We start from the raw sequence: 22,342 nt of genomic DNA, 5'->3' as shown, positions 1-22,342 counted from the left end.
CAACATTAAATAAATAATTAAATAGTTATTAATACATATCAATATTATTAAATTATTTTTGTGGATTCTCAGGTATTATGCTAGATATTATTCTGTGGATAATTATAAGATAACATAAGCATCAGAGATGATACCTTTCGAAGATCCTGATGATTGAGAAGAGGTATTTATATTAAAGGATTGCTATATTAGATCATATAAGCAATTTTTTAAAATAACTAATAATCATTGTATTTGTTTGTGTAGCCTGGAGCAATAAGAAAACAAGGCAGACCTAGAAATAATAGAAAAAAAAACTTAAGACGAGATATTCCAGGATAGGCTCTAACTCAAAAAGAAAAAGGGTCAGAATGGAAGTAGATAGTTGATTTCGTTTGTTTAGATTGTTGATTTTGTTCCATATTTATGATAATAACTTTTGAAACTTTTTAATTGTTTTGACTGGATTTTTCACAATGGACATCTATATATCTATTATATATAATAGAGCAACTTGGGGGTTGTATGAGACATTTTATTCCTATCAAAATTACTAAATTACCCCTCATAATTGTATGTTAATAATTAGTTTATTTAATATGCATTATTAATTGCATCTAACTTAATATGTATTTATTAATTAGTATGACTCTTTAATACATTTATTTATTATTACTTCATTATCTAAATTAAATTAACAATTTATAACAATATACATACACACACGAGCGCGCGCGCGCACACACACACAGATATATATATATATATATATTATAATAATATAATGAACTATTATAATAAAGCATCGTTATCATAAAACAGCGAAAACTAAATGTAAACGAAGATGAGACTGTAATTTTTAAGGCTAGATGTGATGTACATGTAAAAAATTTTACACGTAACTACATATAACAAATATAAAATTTTCATTTCTATAGGAAAAACATTTTAACAAACTCAAGAATTATTAATATTACGACATATACTTCTCGTTCATGAGATCATTGGTCTCACAACATATACTCCTGTCATGATCAACAACCATGTAACTCAGATATCGCACTTTTAACAAAATACATTAGTTATTTTTTTTAAAAAAATAATTCATTTGCATTTTCAACATGTGTGGTGAAAAAGATTGACAATCGCTATGGTGCATATTGCAAACCCAAAATAAGAAATTAAGGCTACTAAATCAAATTAACTAATTTTTTTCTTAATCCATTAACACGATCTTGTAAAATAATTAGGAATGTCCATGCTCAATGACACAAATTGTAGAATTTTAAAATTCATAACACTTCAAATTAAATAATTTACGAATATTATACATCTATTATTCAATTGAAAATTAGAAAAAGGACTATCTCACAACATAACCTTTACTTCATTTATGTAATATAAACACGGTCCATACATGAGTTTAAAAAAAGTGTGTGCTTCGCACGGTCTATAAAATATACAAATCGAAGAAGCTCATACTTACATAGAGGTATGAGCTTCTCATAAGTCACAACATGTTGTATATTTATTTAAAAAGCATGTATATAAATTTTTAAAATTTTCCAGAATAAAGCATGCCCGTGCCTCGCACGGGCTATAAAGCTATTTTACTTTAGTGAGGAGAATGATATTAATTATTTTTAGTCTCAAACAATCAGACACAACTAAAACAAATAGCGTCAGACATTATTAAAAAGTTTCATGACAAAATATGTTATAACTTGAACTAATTATTTAAGTATTCTATATTTGAATAATTTCACAAGAAGTAATGTGACAACCCGGGTCAAATTCCGAGCATTTTTCGAAAATCGGGTCAAGTCCCAATTCCGAGTCCGAAATAAGCCGAAAGCCAACTTGGGTAACGACTAGCCCACCACAGGCCCCAAAAGATCACGATATGTTAGTGCACATAATAGTAGTACTTTGCCTTATAAACTGAAAAAAAGTCTCGAATCTCCTCGATGTTGAACTATGGTGTTATAAACTCCGCCCGAACAGACAGCCCATAGGACCAAGATCGTACCTCTCTAGCCATTGTGGGATAATACCGGCTGACTTCGTGTCCCCACCTCTGGACCTCTTATCATTGTGGGATAATACCACCAACGTTCGTGTCCCCACCTCCGACAACTTGACGCATCAAACTTTCGAGAGTTGGCTCTAATACCATATGTGACAACCCGGGTCAAATCCTGAGCATTTTTCGAAAATCGAGTCAAGTCCTGATTCCGAGTCCGAAATAAGCTGAAGCCTAGTGTCCCAAATGCAACAAACTTGGCTAACGACTAACCCACCATAGACCCCCAAAAGATCATGATTTGTTGGTGCACATAGTAGTAGTACTTTACCTTATAAACTGAACAGAAGTCCCGAATCTTCTCGACGTAGGATTGGGGTGTTACAAGTAAAGTGATAATATTAAAAAATATAATATTTAAGAAATTAGGTCTAAAGGTTATATATGTTATATAAAAATGTTAAATAATAAAATTAACTATGGTTAACTTAAAATTATTAAAAAATTTGAAAATAAAATATATTTATAAATAAAATTATAAATAGAACATATTTATAATATTTATAAATGGATATTTAAATTGGGACATATTAATACAAAACCCTTTATTTAAAAATTTAAGTTTCATGTACACAGTTGGTATATAACGGCGGTAACATCAATTAGGGTTTCTTTTGGTTCCTCTCTACAACAGCTGACAAGCCAAACGAGAGAGAGAGAGAGAGAGAGAGAGAGAGAGAGATTGGGAGGAGAGAGAGATGGGTAAGAGAGCAAAGAGTTCAAGAAAGGGGAAGAAAGCATGGAGAGCCAACATAAGTACTCAAGACATCGAAGATTTCTACGAGAAATCAACTAAAGATGCTCTCTCCGGCGGCTCTCTCACTCAACTCCCCAGTGATTCCCTCTTTTTTGTCGACAAATCCACCGGTATTAACACCCTTCCTTCAATTCATTGATTTTGGTTGTATTTGTAGTTATTTTGTTATTTAAATGTGTGTTTTTATTTATAATTAGGTAATAGTTAGCCATGTCTGGGTTAATTTTGATTATTTGAATTGATTACTGGAGAAATTAGTTTGGTTAAGTACTATGCATGAGATATGATATCACATTTGAAGGTCAAGACACGATATATAAAGGCTTGCACGAGTTTTGGAATTAGGTGCCTATTGATTGTGTTTTAACTGATTATTCAGTACGAGAATGGGACTGTATGAATAATAAAGCTTGTGGTTTGTTGGTTGTAAAGTTAGAAAATATATCATTTTTCACGATTATATTGAAGATTTTAGCTATTGATTAGAATATGATGTGTCTGTTATTTGTGGTTTTTGTTTCCTTTTTTGCTCAAATGAATTGTTTGATTTACATGGGATTATGGTTTTTACATTCAGACCTCGGTGTTAGACGTAAGATTGACAAAAACAGAGAGAAGGTACTTCATTGCGATAGAGTACTTCAAAAGAACTCTTTTGTCCAACCTGTGCCATCTTCTACTCTTAAGAAATGTAAGCCAAAGCAAAAAGAGGTCCAGATAGCAAAGGACGCTAACCAGAATGATGCAAAGGTGAGCAACATATGCGGATTATAGTGTTCATTAATTGTATACATATGGTTCTAGTACAAGTTATTGTATGTAACCCTTCGCTGTTCTCTCCCAGGATGTTGGCGGAATGACTGACTTATGGGATGATAAAGGTATTTAATTTTTGCTTTAAACTGAAAGGGGAAAATTACTAAAATGATGATTTTGGTCTTTGTCCTTGGATGGAAAGTCCAACTAAGATATTTGACCTCTTTGCAGGGGAACAACGTGTCAAATCTAAAAAGGTGAAACAACTATTTAAATAAACTGTTATCATTGATTAAGGCATGGGTCTTTCCCCTGTTGCTGATGTAAAGATGTTGGTTTGTTTTTCTCATGAAAATGTGCTGTTTTCTGATTTTCTTTTAATTTCTGAGTTTATCATATAATGCATGATAGATGCAACTACAGTTTTTTTGTCTTCTGTGGATTTCACATTTGCTATCTGTTGCCAGATGTGCAAGACTTCAATCATTCCTGCTGTAGAAATTGATCCTGCTGGATGCTCATTCAACCCCTCATCTGAAAGTCACCAGGTTGTTTTCCTGACTATATAATAAAATGCTCGTAGGTAACTCTTGATGCATTTAAGTGGCAATTTTTTTTAATCCTTTAAATTCGGCTTCAATTGCAGGATTCTTTAGCTTGTGCCGTTGCGGATGAAATGCAGAAAATATATCAAAACGAATTGGGGCCTGAACCTGTACCACTAACAGTCCCTGGGGAAGCTATTAATGAAGAAGATGTGAGTCCATTGTTTACATAATTTTGATTTTTTATGTGTAAATAGTGTGCTGACTTGGTGATGTGAACTAGTAAGTAGTAGCTAATATTTGCCAGAAACTTGACTTGAGAATAATTTATGCAGATGTTCTTCCTTGATGCGGACAATGGTAGTGATGATGATGACTTGAACGATAATTTGAATGAAGACGCTGATGTAGAGACCGAAAACAAGTAAGTTAAACTTGGCAGTTATTTTCTCAACTCTTTTGTTTTGCCCTTCTTGTGAAGGGAATTGTCGATTGCGTTTTCTCGTTTAGAGACAGCCATTTCTTATATGTCCCATTAAATCCATTGTATTGTTTTAATAGTAAGTTTGTGTCTGCACTTCAGCATTCATTTTTTAAGGCTGTTCTGGTTCATAATATAAATCTGTGCTCAGAATACTTATATTTAACGGTACGTCCATTTTTCAACTGAACGACTGATTGCTAATAAAATAAACTATAAATAAGTCTGTGTTACTATCAACTTTTGAGACTTCATCTAGAAGTCCACGTAGCTGTACTTCTTAACCCACTATTGCCGTGTTAGGCGGTTGGTTGGAAGGGGGGCTGGGAGTATTAATGAGAATTTAAATAGAATTAGAGTTGTTTAAAAACAATGAAAGAGAGGGTGGGCAGGAAGGTGTTAACATTTTATACTAAATGGAGGGTAAGTTGGGGAGCATGAATCTTTGCATAGTTTGACGGATTGAAATATAAAGATTATGAATGCTTCGATAGGAAATACTCTAATATTCATTCCATTGTCATCTCATTCACCTTGTATTAAATTAAATGTCAAACGGCTGTTATATAATTTGCTACATATCCGCACGGAATCAAAAGCCTGAATGATTCGGCCTCCTTTCCAATGTTTTGGCAGAAAGCGCTAGCGTCTCTCCACGTATGTATGATTGTATACACATATTTGCTTCAATATGAACAATTTTGGATGCTTAATAATTGGTAAACAAAATTTATCACCTGTTTAGCCTTTCTATGGATTTCATGATTAGCGATGCTGGTTTCTGTAATAATTATATATACTGTACCTAGTAATTGTAATTGGTAACTGCTATCTGCTACAGCACAAGGAATATGGTTGTCTAGGTTCAGATAGCTAATTCGACACATGTGTTATGCACATACTCCGGGTAGGAAAACTAATAATTTGAAACAGATGACCAACCACACCCCTCTTCCTTTCCCAATCGCCCATAAAAATATGTTTCAGAACTGGGATGCATCATGACAAAGTACAGCCTTCTTTAGTGTTTTCCGCTGATTCTTGATTTCTAACGTAGTGGGTAATAGTGATGAATGTAGAATATAGTATATGTAACTAGTAGTTGTAACCTTGAACTAGTAGTCATCCTGATTCACGTAATTATACTGACCAGCAGTATAGTTTTATTTTGTTTTCTATTTGTATAGTTCTCCAAGGGTTAGCAAGAAAAACCAAGATCAAGTTTATGAATCTGTTAAATAAGTCCACAACTACATAACACCAACTATTTTGACTGCTTGAGCTTGTTATATTACATGCTTTTGTTGGAACATGTACCAGAATTATACTATTGTAATTTTTCAAACCGGATACCGGAACCACTATGATCTCGATATGATTTGCCTTCTTTCTTTTTTACGTCTCAAGTTTTCCAATATAACATTACTGTCCTTGTGCTTGGTGCAGTTTGCATAATATTGTATTGTTTGATCTCAACTATGTTTCTACCAATACCTTCTGTTGGGACTCTAAGTTAGTTGCTTGTAGTGAGAATCTTGTTTTTACATGAAATGTTTCTGCAGGTCTTCCAAACCAAAAAGGGTTACCCGAGTCCAGATGAATAGAAGAGCTAGAAATAAAGAGCAACTGAAAAAGAAAACGGAAGCCTTAAAAATGAAGGTGCTCTCAAAAGAAATTGACAGGTATTATGGTTTACTGTAAGGAAGCTAATTACATGATAGGTGCTATTATTTATCTGTATACTATATTCTGTTCATTTTTTTGTTGATTTCTTTGTATACCTTTTCCTTTTACGTTAACTGGTTATGTTTCTGGTGTGCAGCTTGCCAGATATAATGCAAGAGATTGCTAAAGAAGATGAAGAGAAGCAGAAAAGGCGTATTCGTCGTCTGGTCTCTCAGCAAGAAAGATTAAAAACTCGTCCTCCTCGTTTTGGGAAGCACAAGTATGGAAGTTCCTTGTGTGTTATGAATCAGTTATTTGTACTGAAAATTTAATATAAAATAATGAAATTCTCTTTTCATTTGATCTTTTACCATTCTTATGACAAACATCAGGCATGCGTGTAAAACTTACATATTTGGTTTCTTTATATTAGGTTTGTGCCTGCCCCAGCTCAAGTCTTATTATCGGAAGATATAACTGGCTCCCTCCGCAAATTGAAGGTTTGTGCTTTTTATTCTCCTTGTAATTAAATATCACTGCTCACCGTATTCAAAGACTCAAAGGCGTATTTTCGTTGACTCTTAAAGGGATGTAGCACCCTTGCAAGGGATCGCTTCAAGAGCCTCGAAAAAAGAGGTTTAATTGTGCCTACAGCAAAGAGCAGCAGGTTTGTTTGATTGTCGTCGTGTAATTTTGTATCTCCCTTCGTTTCAACTGAATTACATATGCTATGCTCTAAGAGATGTTTGGTAAAAAGCTCAATTGTATCTAGTGCTTTATAGATTTTATGCTTTTTTATATTGGCTCTTAATGTTTATGGTTTCATTTGTCCAGGAGGAAGGAATTAAGGAACTTCGCAGAAGAAGAAACGAGTGCACTCCCAGTAGAGGAGGCACTTCAAGTAGAGGACGCAATTTGAGCTTTGGTTTCTGGTAGTTTAGCCAATTCATCGGTTTTGGCCCTTTCGATTCTAAAAATGCTAAATGTTATCAATAGACATGATTACATCACATTGTATCAATTTTTGAGTGTTACGTGGTATTTATTTCTTAAATATATCAACTGGAGTACAGGAAATGATTTTCATGTTCTTTAAAGATTCTGGGCATGAAGTGTGGTGTCTTTAGAGCAGGAAAAAATTTTTAGCTGTAAATCTGCCTTGGTTGTTTTTCTGTTTTCACCTAGTGGATTTTGTCTGGTTGTGGAATGTCGGAGCTGAGTTACAAGTGCATAAAATTTTGGTGAATTCGGAGTGTCAAAATTAGTTTTATGGTCCGTTACGGCATGAGTTTTGCATGTTTTAGTCGGTTAAACTCTGGCCCTTGTTCATTCTTTGAAGTCGATGAAAACGAAACGATGTTTCTAGCCGCAAATGTCCGCAATTATAACGTTATTTACATATTCAAATCTGAACAGATTTAACAAAAAAATGGACAGACGTTAAGTTAATTTGGAACTGTGTTTTCAGCCAAATACAAAATCAGTTATTTTAGGATTCGTGTACTTTTGTGCACCTTCATGTTGTGTTCATGTTGTGTTTAGTGTAAAATTAAACAAAAAAAAATATGATAAAATGATAATAAAAATAAAAATATAAGATCTTTAGTTAAAATTTTAGAAACGAAATCAAATATACATTTTGAATTATATTTATATAAAATATTAGAATATCATGTATTATTTTAAAAATTAATAATTTTTTTTACAAAAGCTGGGACTTTTATTCATTACTAGATTTCAACAAAATACAATCAAGAAATTCCGTAGGGATATCAGTCCTACCAATTCTACGATCAGAGCATTTATACGAAGTTCTAGCAAAATAATGAGTAAACGTATTTGCAGATCGTTTAATGAATAATAATGATAATATGTTTGAAAGTTGGAGCTCACGCCGACACTCTTCCACTACTAAACCAAAGCTTGATCTCATCTCCACCTGGCTTCTAATCGCTTGCACAGCCGCCAAACAATCAAATTCCATTAGCACCTCCTGCTAGTCATGTTCTTTGATCCAAGATAACGTCTCTTTGATGACCAGAACTTTTACGTATTTTGCTGCCACCTTACCTGAGAAACAGTGAGTTCAATGACCACCTTACCATCTGCATCTCTAGCTACCACATCCAGACCATATTCATCTCGATATGTATATAGAGCAGCGTCAACGGTTACCTTTATTGAGCAGCCTTGAGACCTGATCCAAGTCATAGCACCATCCCCTTGAACTTCATACCTGGATGATGCACTAGAGCAATTAACCTGGGCAAATTTTCACTGTAAAAGGTACTGCTTTGATGATGCTACGACTTTGTTTACATTTGAGAATTTCCTATGTCACACCACATCGTTCTTGTTCCTCCATATCGCCCAACAAACTGTCACCACCTCTGCACATTTATTCTGAGAATTACCTTGAAACACATCCCCTATCCATTCTTCAAAATCTCCTACCTGTAAAACCTGAAACCTTGGGAATATTATGTTCCAGCGCATGCTTGCAAACGGACAGGTCACCAAGCAATGCATTACCGATTCCTCCCCATTTAAACAGATCAGACATTGTGTACTGACCGGGACTCGTTTATGAGATAATTGCCTGAGAGTTGGTAACAACCCATTATAGCTCTCCATACTACATTGAGAGCTGGGGGGAGCCTTGATCTTCCACAGAGACATGAGAACTATCGATCTTTTATTCAAGTTAAAGACTCCTTTCAACCTCTGGTTTAGTCTGTATGCACTTTTGATCGTATACGTACCCGAGATTTCATACTTCCTGCTGATGTTATCTACCCGTTCATCTGCAGATATGGGAGTATGAAGGATACGTTCCTGGTCTCGTTGATTAAACAAGTCCTTTATCACGTAATGATCTCATTCCCTCCCACCAGTATGCATTAAACCTTGAACCTTATTATTCTGGAGTGTCTCATATTCCGTTTAAATAAAAGAGTTCTCCACATCTGCCAACCAAGATTGTCCAGTTATATCTATCGATGCCCTTGATCCAATACTCCAACATGCACCGACACTGACTAACTCCCTAGCTTCCCACACACTACGCCACGTAAAGCTGGGATTGGAGCCAAGTTTCGAGTTCAAAAAATTCCCATCTCTGAAATACCTTGCCTAGTAAACTTTGGAAGCCAAACTGTCAGGGTTTGACAAGAACCTCCAGCCTTGTTTGCCTAACATTTCTAGGTTAAAACTCCGAAAATATCTGAAATCTAAGCCTCCTTTGACTTGTGTCTACACAACTTTTCCCAACTCGCCCAATGAATCTTTTTCATGCCCTTCTGAGTAGAGTTCCACCAATATTTTGTCAACATTTTCTTTATATTCTTGATCAAGTCCATAGGAAGGAGAAAAACACTCATTACATAATTAGGTAGGGACTGACCTACCATTTTGATCAGAATTTCTTGTCCTGATTTCGCCACCAATTTTCTTCTCCACACTCGAATTTCTTTCTCAATTATGTCCTTCAGGAAACCAAGTAATACAGACTTCTTTTGCCCCAATATATTAGGGAGGCCCATATATTTGTTGTGGACATCTGCTTCGCCCATTGACATAACTTGACAAATATTTTGTCGATTATACGGGATAACGTTCGTGCTAAAGAACACAGAGGACTTCTCCACACTAATCTGTTGGCCTGAGGCCTGTTCAAACAATCGAAGTAACTCCATAACTCGACTTGCCTCATATGTGTTAGCTTTGCAATAAAGGTAGCTGTCATCAGTGAACAACATATGCGAGATTGCTGAAGCTTGACGACATGAATCCAGTGATTTGATTCATAATGCTGCATCAATGCTGATAATCCTTCAGCACACATAATGAATAGGTAAGGGGACAAAGAGTTCCCTTGTCTGATCCCTCGAGTAGGAAAGATATGACCCATCATATGAGTGCCATGCACTATATTGTACGAGACTGAGGTTATACATGCCATTATCATTTTAATCCAACGATCACTAAAACCCATTCTGCCCAGAATAGCTTTCAGAATGTCCCACTCTAGCCTATCATAGGCTTTACTCATTTCCAACTTGATCGTCATGTAACCCTCTTTGCCACCTCTTTTATTTTCAGATAGTGCATCACCTCGTATGACACCAAAATGTTGTCAGAAATTAATCGGTCAGGAATGAAAGCGCTCTGTGTTTCTGACACCACCACACCCAACAAAATTTTTAAGCGATTTTTCATCACCTTTGTTATGATCTTTACCAGGACATTGCACAATGAGATTGGTCTAAGATCATTTACTTTGCTCGGGTTTTTTTCTTTGGTATAAGAACCAAATTCGTCTCATTCAGCCCAACATCCAGCTCCCCTTCTTTGAAAAACTTTCTAACCAGCTCCACAATATCACTACCCACTATCGACCAGTGTCTCTGAAAGAATCCAGGTGTCATTCCATCCGAACCAGGAGATTTATCCAGATGCATTTGGAAGAGAGCAGACCCGCCGTTACCTCTCTCAACAGATCTTTATTGTGAGATGTTGTGATTGTGACTGGCACCTTATTAACAACCTCCCCCCATTAAGTTGCCGTGGCTTTAAAAATATGCTCAAAATACCTAGTGATTAGAACCTTCAGACCATTGTGCCACTCAACCCACTCCCCTTCTGAGTTATGTAGCTTCTGAATCGAGTTCGATCTCCTACGTTCACTCGCATAAACATGAAAGAAATGAGTATTTTTATCCCCAACCTGCAACCATAATTGTTTCGAGCGCTGACTCCAAAATATTTCTTGTTGATCTAGAATTAAGAACAATTTCTGCTTCGCTGCTTTAAACTGCTCCACAGGGTCACCATCAGTTTTGCCCCTCAACTTCCTTAGCTCTAATTTACACTCCTTTATTCTTTTCCCAAAACCGCTCGTCATCTCTCGCCCCCAAGCTTCCAATGTATGCCCACACTGCCTCATTTTGTCCTGAATTTTCACACTTGCATATTCTTCTCAGCTGTCTTTCACCAACCGATAGCACAAAGGTTCAGCTAACTAGGCATTTTTAAACTTAAATTTTCTACTTGGACGTTGCTCCCGAATTAACTTACTAGTATCCAAAAAGATTGGACTGTGATCGGATTGACTACCCTCCAAATTATAAAGTTTTGACAACGGGAACCATTCTACCCACTCCTCATTCATAAGCACTCTATCCAATCTTGTCTCTATCCAATTTTCCGTACCCCTACTTCTCTCCCAGATGTATTGATGCCCAATGATATTCATATCATTCAACCCTGAAGCAGTCAGGGTCTCGTTGAATCCTTCTACTAACCAAGTTGGGTATGGAGCCCCTCCTCGTTTATCACTCTGAGCAACAATATTGTTCAGATCCCCCATGACGTACCATGGCAAGTTAGCATCACTAGTAAGATTATCTCTAGCAAGATTTCTGAGCAGCTCCCCTGTTCGTCTTCTGTTAGTTCTATTTGGTTCACTGTAAAAACCCGTACATCGCCATCTACCCATTCCCAGGATTTTAGTTTCAATATCAATATGGTTATTCGATAGACTAATAAGATTTACATGATCTTCTCTCTTCGACAGTAGAGCCAAATCACCACTCCTACCTTGAGCCTCCACTACCACCTTGCCTTCATAATTCAAAGATCTCTTAATATTAATATTTAATTACAAATATATTATTTTCGTGTCGTGAATTAACACAAAGCAGATATCACGAAATTTAGATTGTGTACTGTTATGTTCATGTCTTTCGTGCCTTAGAGCATCTCCATCTGGATGGCAGGTACAACTTATTACTGAATCTTGATGGTAGACCTATTTCAGTTTCTCAAACATATCCCATATCCCCCTCTGCTAGGGTGCATGTCACACCGGCACAGGCATGTCAAGATGGGCATGCCATGACGTCATTTAGCCAGACATGCCTTTTCATGATTCGGCATGTCTTTTTACTAATTTTTTGTTATTTTTTAATAATTATTTTAATATTAAAAATATCCTGAAATAACAAATATAATTTTAAAATATTTACATCTATACTATACTATAATAACCGGAATGGGGTATAATTTTGTATGCCTTTTTTTGGTTGGTTTGGTTATCCCCATTTATGACCGTCGGATCTTTTTAATTAAGTGATAAGGATCGTTCGATTCAATACTAAAAGAATATACACTACTCAAGCTCCCATGTTCGAACCCCGTCAACGACAAATATTTATATTATTATTTATACAATACTAAAACTCTCAAGTTCGAACCCCACGAACAACAAACATTTATATTATTATTTATACACTACCCAAGATTCAGGTTCGAATCCTGCCAATAACAAATATTTATATTATTATTTATAAATATACTAATAAGGTAATGATCCAAAAAAAATTTATTATAATTTTAATTAATATAAAAATATTAATGAAACTAGTATATTTTAATATCTAAAAAATTACTAATTTAAATGAGTATTATGATGGTACTTGGTTGTTACTGTCAACTAACTTTAATTTTATATTCAAATTCACTGTATATTAGTATAATAATTATTTATTAAATTTTATTATATTTAATTGATAAATGACATATCATTTGGGCATGCCTTTTGGCAAAAAACATGCTTATAGGTACCCTACCCTCCGCTCAGTTCAATGCAGCTATGAGTTCTCTGAATCTTGATTATTCTCTGCTAGGATTTATTTGGTGCCTGTGTTGGTATATTTATATATTACTTCCTCTGTCATATAATTTGCACTTCATCCTATCTATCTTTAACAGCATTGCATACTTAATTCCTGAATGAGACCAGTGAACCTTCATTTTGCATACTTCATGAATTTTGTAGAAATATTAACTTTTTTTTTCAAATTTGAAACAGATTTTAAATTAAATGGGACATAACTTTGAAATCATTTTACAACCAGGTCTCTAACCTAAATTTTTAAAAATATTTACGAAAATGTATTATACAAATTTGTAATCATATTTGTAATATAATTTGTAACCTACAATCTAACATAAATGCAATTCGAAATGTAACCTAAAATAATTGAACAATTCAAATTAAAAAATAACATATTATGCATTTTGTAAATATTTTCAGGATAAAATAATATTTTTACAAATCTTTTCAGAATTTAGTAAAATCGCAAATAATTTTATAAAAAGTAAAATAAAGCAAAACTTGGCGGATCCAAACCCGACCCGACATAGGAACTGCAAAAAGAGGGGTTTTTTGCATTTCAATTGAAAAACGCAAGGGGGTGAAAGTGATAGAAATTAAATCGAGATGCGTGCACTTGTAGCTCAGATCACTTCTGTAAGCTCCATCTCTTAAACCCTACTTTTATTTATTTTATTCATTATTTTTTTATAGTGACTAATTCTAAATAGATTTGCAGCATTTGTGCAGAAGAAGACCAGCCAATGTTCAATCCCGCCGCAGTCTCTCCTCTTCGTCTTTCGGTATAACCCCCACTTTTCATTTCTTTGCTCATTTTTCGTGTTTTTATCTGTATCGTGTTTTCGTATTTATTTGTATTGTAATGTCGTGATTAAATGATTAACTACTGTTTTGTATGAAGTTTTTTTTTTAATTTCTTGATTGAGATAGTTTACAGAAATGTGGTGATCGGTTGGTTTTAGTGCAAAATTTTGATATCGTTTAAGTTTATTCGATATGTGAAGTGTCGAGAATAGCAACTGTAAGGACTATATAATTCTAAGCCTTTAAATGAGTGTGACTCAATCACGGGTGCTAGTAGTTATAATTATTCTTACAACACATTAGTTATTGAAGTCATAATGTAGTATGAAAGAGGGAAAAAGAAGGCTGTTTGAGTGGTAAAAATGAAAAAAGAATGTAAAGGATGAACATTGATTGAAAATTGACGTTATGATAAGCTTCAAAGAGTTGGCAAGTGTGGTTTTCTTATTAGATAATTTGTATTTGGTATGTTGAGAGAGCACGTCAAGTCATCGAGCCTAAAGATTTCACCATCAGGATACTTGTTGAGCATCAGAGTAAGAGAGCGCTTAATGTGTTGCTATCACACATTTCTCTATTGAAGGCGGTGAATTTTTTGGTTAGTAGTAATTAGTTTTTAACCAGAGTTTAGGTATTGCTATTAAGGTAGCATAGCACTGAAGCAAGCCATATGATGTCCCACCTTCAGCTACTGTTTGTTTATTCAGTCTGAAAGAGTTAAAGTTTTTAAGAAAGCTGATTTGGGAAATTATTTTTCTTAGAAAACTTGGTCCATACAATAATTTATTATAGTTTGCCAATTTCATGATACATAAGGCCCTCTGACATCATCGTGTATTCAAGCTCGAACTTGCAAACTACTTGTTCTCAGTGCCAGTGCTCAATATTATCATCTTGTAAACCTTGTAGCAGGGTGTCAGGATTTATGGCTATTGGCTGGAATAGATAAGAACATGAGTTATCATCCATAATCTTTGTGAAAGTGTGGCAATCTGACTCTTGTAGTTTGCGACTTGCAATAATGAAAAGCAATTCAAATCTTAAATTTTCTTTCTCAAACATTTCCTCCATATATCTGGTATTTAACCACTTCCTTTACCGGAGAAGCACTAGTTGTCCAGTTTTGAAGTTCTTATGTTCCTTGTTAAATGCTGCTCACAATTATATGGCATTAGATGAGCGAGCAATGGAGGAGGAGGCTGAAAGGAAAATAGGGTGGTTTTTAAAATTACTCTTTGCGGGTACTGCTACACTTGTTGGTTACCAGTTCCTTCCTTACTTGGGTATGTAGATAGTCTTATGAGAACTTGTCATTGGTTTTAATAATACCTTCTAAATTACAATGGGATAAATAATTTTTTTCTAAACAAGTGTAGGAGATAATATAATGCAGCAATCCGTGTCCCTCTTACAAGTGAAAGATCCTTTATTCAAAAGGATGGGAGCATCTAGACTAGCTCGTTTTGCAACTGATGGTACTTTCTTTCATTTTCTCAAGATCTAGCAGTCGTTTTTAATTGTCAATCTGACATTGCTGTTCCAATTTCTTTGCCGCCTTACTTGCAGATGAAAGAAGAATGAAAATTGTGGAGATGGGAGGGGCTCAAGAGCTTGTCAACATGTTAGGGGTTGCCAATGATGACAGTACAAGGAAAGAAGCTTTAAAAGCTTTACTTGCACTCTCGCATTCAGGTCGGGATTTTAAACTGACAGTATCTTGTCTGCCTTTGAAAATTTCTTGATCATTGTTTAGTAAGTGTAATTCAATCTAGATTATCCCATAGGGTCTAGTTTTCCTTCTTTTCACATTACTAGTCCGCCATTTGTTATATTTTTAGCTCTTGCTCTATTAGAAATAGAAGTTGTGCATCAAAATACCTATATAAGCGTAATTCTGATTTTTATCTACTTTCGTCTGTAGTCTCGTTTCAGTTCTTCACAGAATTTCTTTAAACCCACAAAAGTTCCTGTATGGCTGTATCTCATCATCTAAGTCACACACCGATATCTTAGCATCAAATCAGCGAGCTCACATTAGCCCCTCAGTGTCAATCTCCATGAACTATGTGTCAATGTTACTTCCAATCTTTTTAAGGCCTAGCACAGTAGCTGAAAGTGCACCTTCTACTGACATGAAAAATTTGGTCTTTAATCTGATGGTTATATTTCCTTTGTATTAATGCTTTAAAGACAAACAACAAATTTTACGCTCAATGATTCAATCCACTACTACCAAAGGATATTCCTAGGTGATTATTATTTCATTCTTATAGGATCTCCTAATAATAAACTATTTACTAAATGCTTACCAACTTATGTTCCCTAATGTAATAGATATGTCATAACTAATTTACTTTTATAATCGACCTCCTAAAAGTCTATGAACTAATTCTATTATTGCATAATAAGTATTTTTTTTGTATGTTATATATTTAATAAAATATGTTTTTTATCTGGAACAAATCAGTTTTATATAAAAGATGAGTATATTAGCTAAGTTGTTCATGTCTTATCTCGTTCCATCTGTTTTCATTTTAGCATTTCAGTTGGTTTTAGACCACTTAATAATACACTTATAGTAAAAATAATAATAACACACTTACAGAAGAAAAATCTCACAACAGATCAATATAAAATGCATATTATATAATGTAGTAGTATCAATGCATATTTTACATTAAATATTGACATCTAAAGTCAATCAGTAATGGTTGTGACGAGAGATGTGTGACTATCATAATAAAATATTATTTGTAAGTCATCGGAAATTGTACTTGATAATGCAGATGAAGCCGTTGGTGCTCTACACAATGCCGGGGCAATATCCGTGATCAGAGCAACTCCTGATGTTGTAGAGGATTCCGAAGTTGAGAAACACAAATTTGATCTACTGAAGAGGTTCCAAGACCTAAATTATGATAGTTCCTCTTAAGTTTAGCTTTTTGTTATGGTCTCGGAAGTTTTCTCAGTAATAGAAAAACTATGTTTGCGCCTTATGTGTTCAATAATTTGATGGATGGAATGGTATATCTCTTTGGTTTAGTTAAAAAAATATCTTGAGATTAAATCATGCTTCACTAGTACTTTAAATTATATATTTGTAGCGGGGCATACAAGTATCTTGTACTTATGTGTGTAATTAATCCTTGGGCGAAATAAAGTTTTGGAGTCCTTAAAAGTTTGCCAACAAGTGCTATTTGAGTGGAGATTTAAAATGTGTGTTGCACTAATTGGAATACATGTGCATGAAATAGAGCTATTTGGATGTTCATATGTTATAAATGTTTCAAGGAGTTCAATGGCTATAAAACTTGTATTAATCGAGAAATAGCACACTCTAGGACTCTATGGTGTTGCATTGAAATTATGTGACTACCTCTGATTAAAAAAAAAGTTGTATAATGTTGCATTTTTGTATTTGTAGCCTCCTACACATATTGTTAACAATAGATTACAAGATTACATGGAATGACAACAAAACAGGAGATCTATGTGCAGGTGGGAGGGGGGCAAAGAGAATCAAGAGCTGTCCCCTGCCCAACTGTATATGTTGCTGGAAATAGCAATTGTGCTGGTAATTACAGCTAATACTATCATTGTTGCTCCAATAATCTTGTCCTTCTTAGAAGAGATACCATGGACATCCCTGATAATGAAAAGAAAAGAAAAAGTTTAGAACTTAGTATGCATTGTTGTAGGAAGACAACTATGCTAATTATTAGATCTTAAGCCAGGACAACAAATTATATAAAACCAGATACATGCTCAGCAGTCAGCATTATGTCTTCTAGTCATAAAACTGAAGCAGTTTGTTGCCTGGCATATAAATAGAGAGACGGAGAGGGAGAGGGAGATTACTTGATAGCAATGGCACCTGGAAAGATGAATGCAAGGAAGACTGCAGAAGTCGATCCTAAAAACTGAAAGAAATACCAGATATTTGGGAAGGCTATAGCTGCCAAGTAAGATAAAACTAACAAGACAAAGGTAAGAAACACAAATCTTTTGTTATCAGTTGCCAAAAGAGGCTTCTTAGGGAACAGTAACTCGTCAAGGTTAGACCTCAAAGAGAAGTTTAAAAGAGGAAACACCAGCATTAGGTGAAACGCATAGCTTAAGCGAACTACATCATTAAGTAAAGATCCCATTGCTGATCCGGAACCCTGATCAAAATTTACAAGTATGTCTGCCATAATGGAATCCCCAAACAACAGGTATCCGAAGATCCCAATGGTAAAGTAGATTCCTGAACAAAGTACTAGAGAAATTCGAACAGCTGAGGTCATATCTGATGCTTTCCCAAGCTCCCCTCCAATAGCATGAACTGATATTCACTAAACATATGTAAGTAATTTTGTCGGAGAATTGGTATTATGTATTAGCACTTATATCTGTTAGTTGTGTATACTAACCATTGAAGTGAAAAGTAAATGCAGTGATGATGACTGGAGACGCAGTGAAGAGGTTAAAGAAGGAGGCTCGATTGTCCAACTGAGGTATGAGCTTTGGCGTATTTGTTTTACCTTCCAAGAGTGCTGAGATTGCCATTACTGAGCATATTCCCACAAACACCAATGCTAAAAGAACTGATACTGCTGAACTAAACCTTAATGATTCTTCAAACCAAAAAACAAAGAATCGGATACAGGGGTCACTAAACTGAAACATTAGCTAATGTAAGCACGAGAGATATCTGCATTGATTATTTGTACTGACCTACTCGACGGAACAGAACTAGTGGTAGTAAAATGAATATTAGAGTGAACAAAAGAGCGAAAGCTCGAGTGTTCCACCAGTGGATGCCAAACCATTCTTGCAGTACACCCAAGTGAACTGTTCCGTCAGGCTGGTTTCCTGATAATACATCCCCTGTAAGCAACACATTAAAATGTTATTAGACATTTGTGCACACACTCAGGTGCCATAAATAGGTAATGTAAACTCTAAATACCACAACACCACCCAACAGATAGTTTTACTTCAAAGGTAAAAAAACTGAAGAGAACTACATTAGAAGCTAAGGGATAGTGTTTCAGATAAAGGTATGTAGTACTGACTTCAAATTGTTCATGAAGGACATATTATGTAGTGAAACACTATACTGAATCAAACAAATTTAAAGTCTTTAACTGAATTGCTATACTTGTTCACTCATATACATTAGTGTAGCAATTAAGGGTGTCTTAACTCTTAAAAACATGTCCAGAACTAGATAAGTACATCAAACATGTTCATATAATGACAGGATCTTATCAGTTATCACTTCATAAATGTAATCAAGGATATGATTTTGTACTGAACTGGAAAATTATTGCCATGTTCTAACAACAAAGAAACATAAAAAAAACTGCCATGACTCACTTTCAAAAAAGATCTAGTTTTAAAGATTATATAAATTATAAAATGTATAATTGTACCTATGATGATAAGATATATGATCAAACAACCAAAATTTGTGATCAAAACACAAATCTGCACTGCTACAGATCCAACTCTTCCAAATGACTCCTTCATTAATCCAGCATAAGTCATTCTCTGCCCGGCATACGTGAATCGCAACATGAACTCCACAGAAATATCCACCAAAATCGCAACCAAAACAATCAATATAAATGCTGGAACAACACCTAACACTTTCAGAGTTGCTGGTATGGACATAATTCCAGCTCCTATAATGCTCGTGGAGACGTTAAACACTGCCCCTGATATCGACGCACGTCTCACTGGCGTCGAGTCGAGCAACGGAACCTGAGCTCCAGTTACTTTTTGTGCAGGAGCCATGAGTCTTCTGCCTGTTTTCTAGCTTTGTTCATTCATGTGCTCATGACCTCCCTATATATCATTGTTGCTAGTGATAACAACTCGACAAGGGTAAATATGGAACATTGTGACTTGAGACTGCTATGATAGAAGAATATTATATTGCTTTATAATAATTATCGTGATTCATGTTCTTATAATTTGTTAATGTTATGGGATAAAATTATTAAGTGAAACATGTACATAGACGTTGTTTAGATTATATAATGTATGTGGACAGAAATGTGGGATGTATTGGGTCCATGATTATAATTTGTATGGAAAATTAATTTGGAGTATCATTTTCCTTATCAAACATGGTAGCTAGCACATGTTCTTCAACTTCTTTTTGTATCTTTCCGGTGGTTGAGTTTGCCACTTAATTAAGCATTATTTTCTATACGATTCTGCGCATATTCGATCAGTCCTTGCAAAATCGTCAGCAAAATTAATGGTTATGCTAAAATAATTGCTAAATTAACAGCATGCCTAGTAATTTATTAATCAAGTAAACATGTTTGAAATTTTACTAACGTTTTCAACTATCTCATGTTATGTTTGTGCTATACTAGAGAATGAAGTTGTGCTATTAGTAACTAGTCTCATTTCATCTTCTTTCACTTTAAACAGATAGTTACAAATGATGACAACAAAATAGTAGACCTCTGTGGCCAACAAAAATTAAGAACTGTCCCCCGCCCAAAGGTATATGTTGCTGGAAATAGCAATTGTGCTGGTAACTACAGCTAATACTATCATTGTTGCTCCAATAATCTTGTCCTTTTTCGAAGAAATACCATGAACATCCCTGAAAATGATAAATTTATGAAAAAATTTACAACTTAGCATGCATTGTTGCAGGAAGATGATTATGCTAATTATCAAATTCATATAAAAGTAGAGAGAGGGAGGGAGGGAGGGGGAGAAAGTGAGAGAGAGAGAGAGAGAGAGAGAGAGAGAGAGAGAGATTACTTGATAGCAATGGCACCTGGAAAGATAAATGAAAGCAAGAGTGCAGAAGTTGATCCTAAAAACTGAAAGAAATACCAAATATTTGGGATGGCTATAGCTGCCATGTAAGATAAAACTAGCAAAGCAAAGGTAAGGGACGCAAATCTTTTGTTATCGGTTGCCAAAAGAGGCTTCTTATTAGGGAAGAGTAACTCATCAAGGGTGGACCTTAAAGAGAAGTTTAAAAGAGGAAACACCAGCATTAGGTGAAGTGCATAGCTTAATCGAACTATATCATTGAGTAAAGATCCCATTGCTGATCTAGAGGCCTGATCAAAATTCACAAGTATGTCTGCCATAATCGAATCTCCAAACAACAGGTATCCAAATATCCCAATGGTAAAGTAGATTCCTGAACATAGTATGAGAGAAATTCGAACAGCTGAGGTCATATCTGATGCTTTACCAAGCTCCCCTCCAATAGCATGAACTGAAATTAACTGAATAATGGTAAGGAATGCCGTTGGAGAAGTAGTGTGTCATTTACAAGTACTTATTAGTTGTATACCAACCATTGTAATGAAAAGCAAATGCAGTGACTATAACAGGAGCTGCAGTGAAGAGGTTAAAGAAGGAAGATTGATTGTCCAACTGAGGTACGAGCTTTGGGGTATTTGTTTTGCCTCCCAAGACCGCTGAGATTGCCAGTCCTGAGCATATTCCCACAAACACCAATGCCAAAACAACTGATACTGCTGAACTAAACCTTAATGATTCTGCAAACCAAAGAAAATACATATACAGGGGTCACTAAACTGAAATCTTAGCGACTATATGTGTGAGAGAGATATACATTGATTGTTTAAACGGACCTGCACGACGGAAGAGGACTAATGGAAGTAAAACGAATACAATGGTGAAAAACAGAGAGAAAGCGCGAGTATTCCACCAGTGGATGCCAAACCATTGTTGCAGTACACCCAAGTGCACTGATCCATCCGCCTGGTTTCCTGATAATACATCTCCTGTCAACAAAAAATTAAAATGTTACAGGACATTAGTACAAATTAAAATGTTCAATCAACAGAAGAACAAAAAGAATTGCAATGACGCACTTTAAAAAATTGTTGGCAAAGATTTTATAAAATAAATTTGTGTTCTTACCGATTATAATAAGATATATGATCAAACCACCAAAATTATTGATCAATAAACAAATCTGCACCGTGACAGCTCCCAACCTCCCAAATGATTCCTTCATTAATCCAGCATAAGTCATCGTCTCACCAGCATACGTAAACCTCAAAATGAACTGCACAGAAATATCCACCAAAATCGCAACCAAAACAATCAAAATAAATGCTGGAACAACACCTAACACTTTCAAAGTTGCTGGAATGGACATAATTCCAGCTCCTATAATGCTAGTGGAGACGTTAAACACTGCCCCTGGTATCGATGCACGCCTCACTGGTGTCGTTTCGAGCAATGGAACATGAGCTCCAGTGACCTTTCCTGCAGAAGCCATACTCAAAGTTATGAGACCCTTGCTTGTTCTCTTGTTATGTTTTTTTTGATAAATCTGAAAAGAAGACGTTATATTAGAGATTATACTATGCATGTAGACGGAAATGTTGGTAACATTAGGCCTATGAACTATGATAGTAAAGTTTTTTTTTAATAATGGTCGTAAAGTATTTGATTTTGTATTTAATTTGAATATCAAATGATTTTTTTTAATTCTAAGAATCCAGCTGGATCCTCTTTAAATTATAAAGATTTATAAAAATGTGATGTTATCTACTCATTTCGTCATTTTTAGTAATCAAATTGACACATTTTATTT

General features: G+C 35.0%; 6 protein-coding genes across 7 annotated transcripts; 2 read left to right on the top strand and 4 right to left on the bottom strand.

The window, feature by feature from the left end:
• Nucleotides 1-2,678: 2,678 nt before the first annotated feature.
• Nucleotides 2,679-7,366, top strand: LOC141693157 (ribosome biogenesis protein NOP53). Its single transcript, XM_074498175.1, has 12 exons — nt 2,679-2,929; nt 3,397-3,569; nt 3,664-3,700; nt 3,807-3,832; nt 4,043-4,123; nt 4,222-4,332; nt 4,456-4,544; nt 6,164-6,283; nt 6,424-6,546; nt 6,700-6,766; nt 6,854-6,933; nt 7,101-7,366. The coding sequence occupies exons 1-12, from the start codon at nt 2,761-2,763 to the stop codon at nt 7,183-7,185; spliced, it is 1,161 nt and encodes a 386-aa protein (XP_074354276.1). The 5' UTR covers nt 2,679-2,760; the 3' UTR covers nt 7,186-7,366.
• Nucleotides 7,367-9,496: 2,130 nt separating this feature from the next.
• LOC141691364 (uncharacterized) lies at nt 9,497-11,211 on the bottom strand. Its single transcript, XM_074496089.1, has 3 exons — nt 10,859-11,211; nt 10,545-10,766; nt 9,497-10,004 (listed from the first exon to the last, which is right to left on the bottom strand). The coding sequence occupies exons 1-3, from the start codon at nt 11,209-11,211 to the stop codon at nt 9,497-9,499; spliced, it is 1,083 nt and encodes a 360-aa protein (XP_074352190.1).
• A 75-nt stretch (nt 11,212-11,286) lies between these two features.
• Nucleotides 11,287-11,763, bottom strand: LOC141691363 (uncharacterized). The gene has a single exon (XM_074496088.1). It carries the CDS (start codon nt 11,761-11,763, stop codon nt 11,287-11,289), a length of 477 nt encoding a protein of 158 aa, XP_074352189.1.
• A 1,468-nt stretch (nt 11,764-13,231) lies between these two features.
• Nucleotides 13,232-16,924, top strand: LOC141689661 (uncharacterized). Of its 2 annotated transcripts, none has more exons than XM_074494014.1 (6): nt 13,232-13,578; nt 13,661-13,724; nt 14,922-15,029; nt 15,123-15,221; nt 15,313-15,438; nt 16,533-16,924. In XM_074494014.1, the coding sequence occupies exons 1-6, from the start codon at nt 13,549-13,551 to the stop codon at nt 16,676-16,678; spliced, it is 573 nt and encodes a 190-aa protein (XP_074350115.1). In that variant the 5' UTR covers nt 13,232-13,548; the 3' UTR covers nt 16,679-16,924. The 2 variants fall into 2 exon arrangements, with proteins under 2 accessions (XP_074350115.1, XP_074350116.1); XM_074494015.1 differs by having other exon boundaries at nt 13,236-13,578; nt 13,653-13,724.
• Nucleotides 16,925-17,050: 126 nt separating this feature from the next.
• LOC141689660 (amino acid transporter AVT6C-like) lies at nt 17,051-19,696 on the bottom strand. Its single transcript, XM_074494013.1, has 5 exons — nt 19,164-19,696; nt 18,463-18,615; nt 18,159-18,362; nt 17,605-18,070; nt 17,051-17,392 (listed from the first exon to the last, which is right to left on the bottom strand). The coding sequence occupies exons 1-5, from the start codon at nt 19,525-19,527 to the stop codon at nt 17,266-17,268; spliced, it is 1,314 nt and encodes a 437-aa protein (XP_074350114.1). The 5' UTR covers nt 19,528-19,696; the 3' UTR covers nt 17,051-17,265.
• A 411-nt stretch (nt 19,697-20,107) lies between these two features.
• Nucleotides 20,108-22,067, bottom strand: LOC141689657 (amino acid transporter AVT6C-like). The gene is made up of 5 exons (XM_074494012.1): nt 21,661-22,067; nt 21,369-21,521; nt 21,069-21,272; nt 20,518-20,986; nt 20,108-20,353 (listed from the first exon to the last, which is right to left on the bottom strand). Exons 1-5 carry the CDS (start codon nt 22,022-22,024, stop codon nt 20,227-20,229), a joined length of 1,317 nt encoding a protein of 438 aa, XP_074350113.1. The 5' UTR covers nt 22,025-22,067; the 3' UTR covers nt 20,108-20,226.
• Nucleotides 22,068-22,342: the final 275 nt, after the last annotated feature.

Source organism: Apium graveolens, chromosome 10, assembly GCF_009905375.1.
Source record: "Apium graveolens cultivar Ventura chromosome 10, ASM990537v1, whole genome shotgun sequence".
NCBI classification, from domain to species: Eukaryota; Viridiplantae; Streptophyta; class Magnoliopsida; order Apiales; family Apiaceae; genus Apium; species Apium graveolens.
The sequence above is the reverse complement of the archived record's forward strand: the minus strand, read 5'-3'. Positions and strand labels throughout refer to the sequence as shown.

Coding starts and splice junctions, on each gene's coding strand:
- LOC141693157 (XM_074498175.1), top strand. CDS start 2,761: ATGGGTAAGAGAGCAAAGAGTTCAAGAAAGGGGAAGAAAGCATGGAGA. Junction 4,124..4,221: donor CCTCATCTGAAAGTCACCAG/GTTGTTTTCCTG, acceptor CTTCAATTGCAG/GATTCTTTAGCTTGTGCCGT. Junction 6,547..6,699: donor CCTCGTTTTGGGAAGCACAA/GTATGGAAGTTC, acceptor TCTTTATATTAG/GTTTGTGCCTGCCCCAGCTC.
- LOC141691364 (XM_074496089.1), bottom strand. CDS start 11,211: ATGAGGCAGTGTGGGCATACATTGGAAGCTTGGGGGCGAGAGATGACG. Junction 10,767..10,858: donor CTGAAGGTTCTAATCACTAG/GTATTTTGAGCA, acceptor CTCACAATAAAG/ATCTGTTGAGAGAGGTAACG. Junction 10,005..10,544: donor AAGAAAAAAACCCGAGCAAA/GTAAATGATCTT, acceptor CACTGATGACAG/CTACCTTTATTGCAAAGCTA.
- LOC141691363 (XM_074496088.1), bottom strand. CDS start 11,763: ATGGGTAGATGGCGATGTACGGGTTTTTACAGTGAACCAAATAGAACT.
- LOC141689661 (XM_074494014.1), top strand. CDS start 13,549: ATGCGTGCACTTGTAGCTCAGATCACTTCT. Junction 13,725..14,921: donor TCTCTCCTCTTCGTCTTTCG/GTATAACCCCCA, acceptor ATATGGCATTAG/ATGAGCGAGCAATGGAGGAG. Junction 15,439..16,532: donor ACTTGCACTCTCGCATTCAG/GTCGGGATTTTA, acceptor TTGATAATGCAG/ATGAAGCCGTTGGTGCTCTA.
- LOC141689660 (XM_074494013.1), bottom strand. CDS start 19,527: ATGGCTCCTGCACAAAAAGTAACTGGAGCTCAGGTTCCGTTGCTCGAC. Junction 18,071..18,158: donor ATTTACTTTTCACTTCAATG/GTTAGTATACAC, acceptor AGTGAATATCAG/TTCATGCTATTGGAGGGGAG. Junction 17,393..17,604: donor CCAGGTGCCATTGCTATCAA/GTAATCTCCCTC, acceptor TTTCATTATCAG/GGATGTCCATGGTATCTCTT.
- LOC141689657 (XM_074494012.1), bottom strand. CDS start 22,024: ATGGCTTCTGCAGGAAAGGTCACTGGAGCTCATGTTCCATTGCTCGAA. Junction 21,522..21,660: donor CATATATCTTATTATAATCG/GTAAGAACACAA, acceptor TTTTGTTGACAG/GAGATGTATTATCAGGAAAC. Junction 20,987..21,068: donor ATTTGCTTTTCATTACAATG/GTTGGTATACAA, acceptor AGTTAATTTCAG/TTCATGCTATTGGAGGGGAG.